An 11,611-nucleotide genomic window follows, 5' to 3' on the forward strand; every position below is an offset into this window, starting at 1 on the left:
AACCAGAAGATGACAGGAAGGTCAGGGATGTGACTCTATTTCAGGGGAGACAATATTACTTTCTCCTATTCTTAATTAAAAAAAATATTTTTGTGGGTCTGGGGATGGAACCTAGGGGCACTCAACCTCTGAGCTACACCCTCTGCCCTATTTTTTATTCTTTATTTTGAGACAGGGTCTCACTAAGTTTTGGAGGGTCTCACAAAGTAGCTGAGGCTGTTGGCGAACTGCATCCTCCGATCTCAGTCTCCCGAATGCTGGGATTACAAGCGTGCGCCAACATGCCCGGCTTCTCCTATTCTTAAAAAATGAGTTCTCTTTTAATATATAGGAGTAAGAAGAGGCGGTCCTGTTTTTGCCTCAGCCCAATTCTTGGTTTCTGTTTGAGATTTTAATTATTTTTGCCCTTTTCTGCTTATTTTAACCATTGCAAAAACATGTTAGAACATTTTAAAATCTTTCTTTTGTAATTTTGATATGCTTTCTACAAAGTCCAACACACTTGCCTCAAAGCTAGGACACTCCAGGCACACTCTCTTGAGTTCCAAAAGATCTCACATCTGCATATCTGAAAATGACTGTCCAGCCTAAATGTTTTTATTTTTAGCAAAAAGTCTGGCAAAATACAAACATAGCTTTCGAATGCTTATTTCTTCCATGGGCAAACTGTTTTGAAAGATAAGTTGGCATAAAAGGAAAAAATGTTAAAACCTTCACTGAAGTTTTAGTGGTTTAATAACCACTCTGTCAAAGCTTTCAAACTGGTTTGAAACTGGTGCTTTCAAACTGGTCTGTCCTAAAGCAGGGTGGCTGTTCTGGGCGTAGTCTTCTTAGCCCAAGGCATTAATGTGTAGACTTCATTTCCTACACTTAGCATTTGCAGTTAACTTTTTTTTTGCCCAGGATTGAATATTTTCTCCTTGATAATACCTTCAGGATTCTCCTGTCAGAATCAATCACTTCTTCTATGTTTCCAAGGTAAGTATGACCTTGAGTTTGGAAAGTTATTTATTTATCTGTTTCCCTAAAAGATAACAATTCACACCCCCCCTCCTGTTTCCAGGTCTAGGCATTCCATAAATATTTGTTGAAATGTATCCGCCAAAAGCAAGTTCCCAACTCTAGGGTAGGAACCATGCACTATATGATTTTTTTTTTTATTTTGGTGGTACTGTGGTTCCTGGAAGCCCTTCTACTTCCAGGCTACACTCCCAGACCTATTTTTATAGGTTTTATTTGGAAACAGGGTCTCTTAAGCCAGCGTGGCTGGCTTTGAACCTGCGCGATCCTCCTGTCTCCGCCTCCCAAGTGCGGGGATTACAAGCGTGCGCCACCACGCCCGGCACACTGTATGATTTTTAACCTTTCCACCTTTTTAATCTGTCTACTGTATTCAGCTCTTCTGAACTTTCCTCACCAGCCTCTGGGTAAGTTTTCATTGTCCTTGAAATGCTGATGATGACTTCTATTAAAAATCAAGTTGCTACCCCTGTTACACCCTGGAGTCTATCAGGGATGGTGCCAAGGTGTATATTCCACTGAAAGTGGAATTGTTTGCCCCAGGGAGATTTCACAATTTTTGTAACCTTTCCCGTCTTTGAGACTGAATTTCAATAAGGATTCAGTTCAACTCAAATTATACAGCACTGATGAACTTTGGGAACATGGGCAAGACTTTGGTATTTCAAAGCTCAGATTTTCCAAATGATTTCTGCCCTTGATGAATATTTAATGCTGATTCTCTTTAAAGAGAATTTCCTTTTTGATTGAAAAGCCGAGTATCCTCTGAATAGACAATGCCCTAGACATATGGGGTGTTTGACCATAAATATAAAATAACCCATGAGGAAGTAAGAGCCAATCAGTCTACTCTAACAGTGTCTTGCTCACAATTTCCTAAGGATGGGAAGTCTAATAGCCTCTCCTTATTTATTAGAGGAAGGAGATTGCTCCCATCTGTCTCTCTCCTTGTTCTAAGATGCAACTTCATGCTTGACCGAGAAACACTTGAGGAGGAAACAAAAACACATAATTTGAGGATCCTACTTCAATCAATAGAGCTTTAGAATGTTTTTTCTCTCCGTGAGAATAAATGAGAGCAGACACTGACTTATTCAAGACCGGGTGACACTGTCTGCGGTTTAAGAAGACATGAAAAAGAAGCGCCGTGTCCCTGAGAGGGGTTCCAGGCGGTGCAGGGTGATGCACTGGGTTCGCCTCCTTCCATAGTCTGGGCAGCACGTGAGCATTGCACAGTCAGGCAAACTAGTAATAGACCCTGTCTTTTAGAAATGTTCATCATTCATGCATCCATGTGAATAAAAATGAAAATTAGCTTGGAGTTGTTGGCTGAAGGCCGTAAGGTGTATTGTGATACTGTAACAGTATACAATAAGACCATTCTGTCAGTTGGCTTCTGGGCACTACACGGGGTCTCATGAGAGCACATGTAGGACTGTCACTAATGTTTTTTTCCTTTCCTTTATTTTTTTCCTGACAAATTGGGGGAGTACAGTCCATGTTGAGGGTCTTACTAGTTCTCCTACATTTAGAATATCTCCCTCCTTCTCGCTCCTCTAGTAGTTCTGCATGGACAGGGTCCCCAGAACAAAGAAGCATTTCTCTCCATTTAGAGATGGAAGCTGTTTTCCTGGGCTGCCAAGGGCTCCCTTGCTGGGCGGTCCTCCCGGTGGAGGGGCACAGCAATCTGTGCTACAATGACGGCTTAAACAGTTCATTTTAATTTTTTTTTTAATTTTAGGAAGCTCATCGTCGGTACTCTCGCCTGTCTCTGTGGTAGCAATTCACATCTAGTTGTATATTATTCCTAGGTGAGGAGCTGGAGCTGCAGAAACCAAGGGAAGACGTCAGCTTCTGCAGCAGGAAAGGCAGCCGCCTTTCCTTTTTAGCCTCTGTCAAATTTATCTCTCTCTTCTTTCCATGTCATAGCATAAGCAATTTACAGTAACATGAGGTGGGTAGGTTCATTTAATCATTGTGAGAGAAAGCCCAAGATCTCTAAAATGATAATCGCACGTGAATTTATAAGTTGATAAGCAGCATCGTTCAAAGCATAACTAACACCGCATCTCACTGAATAAAAACCACTAGGCTTGTTTTAGTAGGTTAAGATAAATATAGTCCAACCCATTCTTTTTCCACTTCATCGCTCCCAATGGGCAAGTTCAATTAATCCATTTATTCTTCCTGGTTGACTGCTGCTCTACCAAACGGGAATGAGTGAGATGTACTGCAAATGCCCTTTTGATTCCATTATTGCTTTCTGCCCTATTTTACCCATTTAAAAATAGTTTGGGATTCATTAACCATGCCTCACAATGGATGTGCAATCCAGAACCAGGAATATAAAAGAGCCTCTTATGCTTTTCTCTTTGTTAAAGATTTTGCTCATTTTTTAAAATAAGTTTTAGTGCCTGACTCTAAATACAACAATTTATTCAAGCGATTTATCTATATAGATACACAGTTTTAAGGGTCCTGTATATGGCTAAAGTCAGAACAGAATTTCAGGATTAGATATGATTTACAGGCACCTAAATCATTACAAATGAAGATTTTATGGAGATGATTTCTTTATGCATTAAAAATTGCTCTGATTTGCTTAAAGTGATTTCTTGGCAGCATTGGCTTAAAAATACTATGCTTCTCTGTGTCCTAGCCTCTAAATAGGCCTGAGCTTGAAGAGGCTGAATTCACCCTGGTAGCTATAGGGCAACTTGAATACTGTAGCTCCTTCCCCGTGTGGCCTCCCGGGGGCTATAGTAGCCTGGAGTTGATGGTATCGTATCCTTGGGAATGGCAATAGGGGCTAGGAGAAGGACACACTGCACAAGGGACTATTTTATTTTTAAACGGTCACTCCTTACCTCTTCAACCAGCTGCAGCATACGACGGGTGCTTTCCAGTGACTAAGATAAAAAAAAAAAAAAAAAAAAACAGAATAAGAATCAGAGATCTTAAAAAAGTCAGAAATACTTTCTTCATTTGAGGAACACAAAGGCTCCCTATCACACATCATTTAAAACGTGCAACTGAAACACGAAATGCCTTTCCATTTTCAATCTCTTTTCTGTGGGGCTTTCTACATGAGGAGATTCCCTAAAGCAATTACATGAAAGCTTATCTTCATAAAATCAAAACCATATGAAGCTGATCTTGATATCAAAGACAAAGTAATCTGGAGAAGATAATTTCGCATGCTCAGGATGCATGCAAAATTATCTCAAATACTCAGAGGACTAATTTGGCCTCCCTGGGCTAGGAATATTGAATTTTAAACACAAACATAATTTTTCATGAATTGAGATGAATATAGCAGCACGATTCTTATAATGCTCCTAGAAACACAATTGGAGGTTGCTATCAATACAAATTAAGCTGTCGCCTTAGGGTGAGAAAAATCAAGCATGTTTGAAATAACTAGCCTATAGCAGATAGCTATAATAATTATCTTCATCCTTAGATAAGAAAAAGGGGGGAGGTGGGAAGTCTGAGCTCCTTGCTAGCTCCTCTGGCACTGAAATGCAACTTTTTTCTTATTGCTTTAACACTACTAGAATCCAGCAACCAGTGTGATTTTTCAAAGCCGTACTTTTAAGTGACAGACCTATTTTGGACAAGATTCTGCAGGAACCCAGAGAATGTTTAACTACCCTGGATGAGACCTATATAGGATGCTCTTTGAAGAAGAATGGCTAAAGCAGTGGTATGTTGGTAAAGGTTTAACAATTGCCTCTCTGGAAAACATACGTGATTATGTAAAGAAGTATTCAAGTTTATTATTATGTAGACTGATACAGATGATGAATAGCCATTATGCAATGTGCATATATGAATGTGTCTCCCCAAGTCTCACTATAATGTCCAATTGTGATGCACCAATAACTTTTTTATAAAAGAATGTGATACGATTTGCATATAGAATGTCCCCCAGAAAAGTTCATATATTGGCAGTGCAAAATGTTGTGGGGCTAATCTTATGAGCGAATGAATTAATTGTTTCTGTGTTGATAACTTGAATGGATTTCTTGGGTGATACCATAGGCCAGGAGGGCAGGCTGGAGGAGGCATGTGATCGGGAGCATGGCCTTGGGGATCATATCTATATATATATTTCTAGTCCCTTTCCCTTCTCTCTCTCTCTCATCTTCCCAGGCCCTGCAACCACAGTGTTTCAGCCTTAGATCTGGGTGATCATGGACTGTACCTCTGAAACTGGAATCCCTTTTTTTTTTTGGTCAGGTATGTTGGTCACAGTGACCAAAAAAGCTAATACAAAAAAGCTAATACAGGATGAGTACTATAGGATTTACAAACAATAAAATACTCACCCCCCCCCCTTTATGATAAATCCCATGTGGTTAATTGATTCTCCCAGAAAGCTTTTGCTCTGTTTGGAGCTCTGTGTCTATAGCTACCATGTCATAAGTAGTGTGGTCTTGTCATGAAAGCTGGCTGGATATTTTCATTTACGTTCATAAATAAGAGGAAAATGTAAAAGACACGTTCTAACTTCACTTGTCAATAAGGAAAGTGGTCTTTGCTGAGAGAATCGTGCTGAAGAGTTCCTCAGTTTACTTGTGTGATAGTGGATGGCTGCAGATGTACACACTTCTAAGTTTAATCTGCATTCTTAGTATTTTACCCATGTTCTTAACTCTAGGTAATTGACGAAACAATGAAGTAAGCCCTGATTTGTCGTGGATGCAGATCCTGTGGTATACTTACTCTTACCCTTTCTGATTTCTAACTAAAACATGATGCTGAACATGAAGCTGGGAAGTCTGTGGTGAAGTACCATCGAATGGTACCCCAATGGATAAAAAAACTCAAGAGATAGTAGTAAAATGTGATGAAATAATGAAAGAGTATGAGTTTTGAGTATTATTACCTTTGATTTTAATGTAACCTAATTGTCATCTTATATAATTCAATTTTAATAATAGCTTGCAGCCAGCTTAAAAATTATTGAAGCTGTTAATTAGCTTTCAAGATGAAGCCGGTTCTTTTAGCCCGTCGTGGTGGCGCATGCTTGTAACCCCCATGCTTGGGAGGCTGAGACAGGAGGATCGCAGAGGTTCAAAGCCAGCCTCAGCTACTTAGTAAGGCTCTCAGCAACTTAGTGAGACCCTGTTTCCAAATAAAATAGAAAATAGGTCTGGGAATGTAGCCTGGAAGTAGAAAGCCTCTGGGTTCCACCACCAGTACCACCAAAAAAACAAAAAAAAACCCCAAAAACAAGATGAAGCTGGTTCTAGCATACCATTGCCTGCAAGACACTCAAAGACATTGCTTTTCTTAGAGGACCTTGATGTCTCGATATTTCTAGAAATTGAGAGTTAGGGCCAAGATATTAATATGTAAACCGGTTTTATAATTGACCCATTCCGGTCTGCAGAAGCCTCAGACGTATATTAAATTGGAAGTCTTGTCACTTAAAATGTTCCAAATCTTAGAAGCAGCTTTTTCTCAGAACCCATCTACGGCTGCCCTTCCCAGGTCGCTGCTCCTTACCTCATCGGCCAGCTGGTCGGCCCTCCGCTGCATCTCCTCCAGCTCATTGCGCATGTCCGCATCTTCGGCCATGGCGGAGGTTGGGGGTGGCTGGGTGCCTGGGCTGGGGAGTCAGTGACCGGTTTGGCCACAGAACCTGGGAAGAAGCAGATTTGAAAACGTGAGTCTTTATGAGTGTCTATATAGCTGTGTGCAAAAACTGGAAGATGTATAGGGCCACACTCTGCCCCATGGCTTAGTTGTCTTCTGACCTGGAAGCCACCCTCATACAGTGGTCAACAGAATCAGAATCATGCCTTTTCTCTAAATGGGCCACGAGCGCACACTTTCCAACTTTACCGTGGAGACCGATACCAGGTCTACATATGAACTGTTTTTAAGGACACAACCTACACAATAGTTGGGAATGGTGGTGGTGTTGGGGGAGTTGTAGTTCTGGCTTGCTCTACTTTTAAATGCCATATTTATCTATTTTTTATGTTAACAGATGTATTGAACTAAAACTGATATACATTCAACCCCGCATATTTGAAGCATACAATCTTAGAAGTTTGGCATATGTACACATGCAGAGTCATGGCCACAGTCAAGAAATAAATTACCAGTCATTCTCGTTTCCTTTTATTCTTTGTAATTTACCCACCCACCGTTCCCTATCCCACTCCAGTCCTGTGTCCAGAAAACTACTGTTTTACTTCCTGCCTTTCCTATAGTTTGCATTTCTTAGAATTCCATATGAAAGAAGTCATATAGTATATGCTGTTTTTTGACTGGCTTCTTTTACTTTGTATAGTTATTTTGAGATTTATCCACACTCTAGCTTGTATTAATTATTGCCTTTTGTTGTTGACTAAGATTATATTATATTTAAAAACAAAAGAAAGACTTTGGTTTTGGTCTTTCAATTGTAATGAGAAGTTGTCAAGGTTTATGTGTTATCAAGCCACAATATTCTGAAGGGGAATGGGTCCTGGGCCCTAAAATGCGACCAGCCTATTTCTTGGTTATTTTCTTTAAATTCCATAGTGTGCAAATTACAGGTAGCAGGACTGAGATCCCTATAAGAACAAATTTATCTCCTTTCTTTCTCTCTCCTTTCCTTCTCTGATATTTATTGAGCACAAGTCACGACAATGTTAGACAGGTGGGATGAGGTGATGAACAAGACAGGGCTGTTCACAGCCTTCTCATAACTGCAAGCTATCTGGGAGAGGTGCAAGGAAAAGCAGGAGATAAAGCTATTTGGAGTGATAGTAATGGCACCAGTGAGCGAACCTGGTTCTCCGAGTGCCCCCGGGGCCCCAGAAGACCTGCCTGAAGAAGTCATGCCCCAGATGTGCCCAGCAGAGGGACTAGGGTAACGGGCTGGAGGAAGGGTTTGAGATGATAAGCATTCGGTGTGATGGAAATTTCTCCAAGTAGCACAGCTGTAGAAGGCACAGGCTCTTGCTTGTGGCTGAGAGGGTTAACTATACACTGAAATTTGTTCTCCCTTTCACACAGCAGAGCACAGTTTCTGGGAAATTCTAGTAAAGAATTACATTCCCAGTCCTCATTGCAAGGAGCTGGTATCATGTGGCTTGAGATGGCCCAGGAATTCTAGAGGAAATGGAGAGGGTCCCTGTCAGACTAAGGCAGGTCAAAAGCCAGTATTCTCTTCTCTCCCTCTCCCTCTCTCTCTCTCCCAGCCAAAACAGGGCCCCAGGGGATGGCCATGCCATAAAACAGCAGGAACTTGTGTCCTCTGAGCCCCTAACTGTGGAAAGCTGACTGCTAGTTAGAGACACCGGAATTCTGCTGTAAGTGAGTACACTTCCACTGTGTTACGCTACTGAACAACGGAGGGTTTTACCTTGTTTTGTTAAAGCAGCTGGTGTTGCACTATCTATTAAAGGCCTGAAGAAACTTAAAGTGGAACAGGAACATTGCATATGAGAATGATTTCCTAACTGAAAAACACATCTGTGTTTGTCTTTCTGCAGAAAACTGAAGCCGGGAGAGGAAATTAGATTTTGTGCTTTGGGCAGTACCATGCTATTATTATTATTATTATTTGGATGAGAAATTTTTTTCCTTTTTTTTTCAAAAATCAAATGAAAACTCTTCATCAAAACATCAGAAATGGACTTGTTGGGGGACAAAGGAACCAAGATTGACAGGGCCTGGCCCAGAGGCTGAATCTGGGGAAGGCGCCAGTCATCCTTTCTCCTGAGTCCACAAGTATGCTGCTTTTTCAGCTGCTGAGACTGAACTCCTCTGGGATTTTAATTTAGTACATAGTATTATAATCATTCACTTTACCACTCTTGTTCAGTATGTCTTACTATTTAAGTTTCTTAAATAGGAGGAATCCCAAAGTGAAACTTCTTTGGAGATAACAGATTTCACGGTTCTCTTCTGCCCTGTGATTCTTGGACAAAGTATCAAATACAAAATCATAGTAAAAGAAGAAAAAACAAGTTTCAGGGCTATGTTCTACAACAGCATTAAAAGAAAAGGTAGTAGGTTACATTAGATTAGTTTTATGGGCACTCTGTCGAAAAATCCATAGGGTGCCATGGACCCGTGAATTTTCAAATTTCCATCTTGGCCACTAGAATATATGTTGATAATATGACATAGAGATGTAGATGGTTTGCGTTTTACTTAAATACAGGTTACTATTTTAGAAATTAGGAACCTAGGAAAGAGAAACTGATAAGGATTTATACCAAGTCATCCCTGAACCTCAAAGATGAGCAGAAACAAAATTCCAACATCCTCCTACGTGATAGATCTATGCTCCCAATAAGATGGAGGACCGCTGACTGGTCTAATTGGGTAGATTCTGAGCCAGAGCTTAGTGGAGTGCACAGGGACTTTGATATGTAAAAGAGTTGGACTGTTGGCTCTGGCACTGAGGAGCTGGGTGGCTCTGGTCAAGTTCATCACCCTCTCTGAGCCTTAGTTTTCTCAACAGGGCAAATAATAACAACTTCATAGGCTTACTGAGGGAAATAAATTTTAAAGAACTCTCATCAACTCCATAAGGATGTAGAAGCATTGATTCAGAAAGGCTTGCTCATTCAAAACAGCACCAGAGCCCATGCTAAGAGTGGAACAAATCCAGCCTCTGTTAATTAGTTTTCCTTTACCGATGGCCGGGTCCCAGACACGTTACTGTGGTGCTGAGCTTGCACGGAAGCCTGAAGCCAGGGCAACGTCGCAGTGCTGAGCCTCTAGTCTTCCAGGATTGCCACAGGGAGACAAGAGCCCTTCTAGCCTGCTCTCTGTCTTTTATGGTTTGCTGCTTGTTTTGTTTTTTCATTTTTACTGGGGAAGGGATGTCTTCTTTCAGCCTAATCAAGCACCCGACTTTTCCTTTCAACAGGCCCGTTTATTATAAAGCAGGAGTCCATGGGAAGTCTGGCTGGGGTAAGGCAGTAACTGCTTGAGCTAATGAATGGATTAAAAATTGTGCTATGTACATACAATGGAATTTTACTGAGCCAATAGGAAGAACACAATTATGTTATTTGCAGGAAAATGTGTGGAACTAGAGAATATCATGCTAAGTGAGATAAGCCAATCTCATCAAGTAAAGGGAAAATATGTTTTCTCTTATGCTTGAAGGCCTGAGAGAAAATAGGAAACAGAAGAAGCCTTAGGGAGATAAACAAGGAGGGAGACCGTGGGACAGCAGAAGGGGGTTGGGAGAGAGGTGGGGCGGGAAAAGGGGACTTGAGAAGAAGGCAGTCGCGTCCACACATGACGGCAGCACTCCCAATGTCACTGAACGTGTACAGGGAGGAAGGAAGGAAGGGGAGGAAGGAAACTCATCAAGAGATGACTTTCACTATCGCTCTGACTTCCGCTATGATGCATAACTGCAATGCACCAATAAAAGCAAACATAGAAAAGGATGCGGGCCTCCGTGTGCTTTCAGAGCTGTGGTACCACTGCTCTTTCCACTCTTGTTGGTTTATTTGCTGATGGATATTTGTGCATTCTCTCTGCTGTCTCTTATTCACTTACACACACACACACACACACACACACACACACACACACACACATACACACACATTTCATATGTTTCCTTGGCAATCTCCTCTCCAAGTTGCTATTCTCAGCATGGGGAGAACAGCTGTGGGGCCCCCTGTCTCCTAGCCCATAGCAACCTGTTTGTGTCTGGTTGATGGGCAGGTGGCATGCTGGTAGAAAAGCCATGTGGTAGATACATTTGTTTTTGTCACTGTCATGGTCCCCCAGGAGCTCCTGTACCTTTGTCTCACTCGACAATGCAGAGTTTTATGCCTGTGCTTTGGAAGAATGTGACTTGGTGCATCTAACACTTCTCAAATACACAGTTCAGGGCTAATAAATCAGCATCCACCCTCCTAGTGTGAATGGCCGGCGAGTGCTCACTGAGTGTACCTTCAGGTCACTGGTTGGGACACTGACTGCTGACCCCAAGCCCATGCCTATTAGACAGGCGTAAGGAGGGTGACTAACACCACTTCAGCAGCTGAACATATGTCGATGATGAAATGGCACTGATTATCAAGGTGGCGCGGGCATCTCACTGCTCTTAGCTCATTAGACGGCTGTCTTGCGTGCTGCCTGGGCTGGTGGAGGGCCCCGACCAGCAAAGCCTGTTTGTTGAGTGAGGAAACTAGAAAGCAGAGCCACACAAAGCAACTCCCTGGGCCCTGATGTAAGATAATCTCCCAGTCCATTAAAGGCCCAAGAATATCTAATTAATTATCCCAAATCGCTAGTGCACAGAGAAGGGTTTGCACTAGTAGATGTTCATTCATGTTAATTGGTTGAATGGACCAATGGTCTCACATTCTGAAAGTAGTTCCTTAAATGTTTTCAAATCTGCACGCTTCAATTTGTCATTTAGGACTGAGATCTATAACTCCAACAGGAGACAGGACCACTAAAAGAAAATGTGAAAATAGACTGAGGAGCTTCTGATTTGTTAGTCTGAGATGCGGGTCCCAGATTCTTTGGTACTGGAGGTTGAACCCAAAGGCATCCATCGTACCTCTGAATTACACCCAAGACTTTTTCTTTTTTCTTTTTGTTGGTG

At 41.6% G+C, this 11,611-nt stretch overlaps 1 protein-coding gene across 6 annotated transcripts in view; it reads right to left on the reverse strand.

Moving 5' to 3' along the window:
* The window catches only part of SNAP25 (synaptosome associated protein 25), a gene marked incomplete at both ends in the record, with an annotated part of 29,048 nt that extends 22,442 nt beyond the window's left edge, over window positions 1–6,606 (reverse strand). For 5 of the 6 annotated variants that reach the window (XM_080716120.1, XM_080716119.1, XM_080716117.1 and 2 more), the window contains 2 exons: window positions 3,888–3,929; window positions 6,535–6,606. In XM_080716120.1, coding sequence (XP_080572246.1) covers window positions 3,888–3,929; window positions 6,535–6,606 — 114 coding nt within the window. The remainder of the gene's footprint in view (window positions 1–3,887; window positions 3,930–6,534) is intronic. The other variant, XM_080716122.1, reaches the window with a different exon arrangement.
* Between the last annotated feature and the right edge of the window lie 5,005 nt (window positions 6,607–11,611).

This window comes from Muscardinus avellanarius (genome assembly GCF_963383645.1).
Source record: "Muscardinus avellanarius genome assembly, chromosome: 19".
Lineage (NCBI taxonomy): Eukaryota > Metazoa > Chordata > Mammalia > Rodentia > Gliridae > Muscardinus > Muscardinus avellanarius.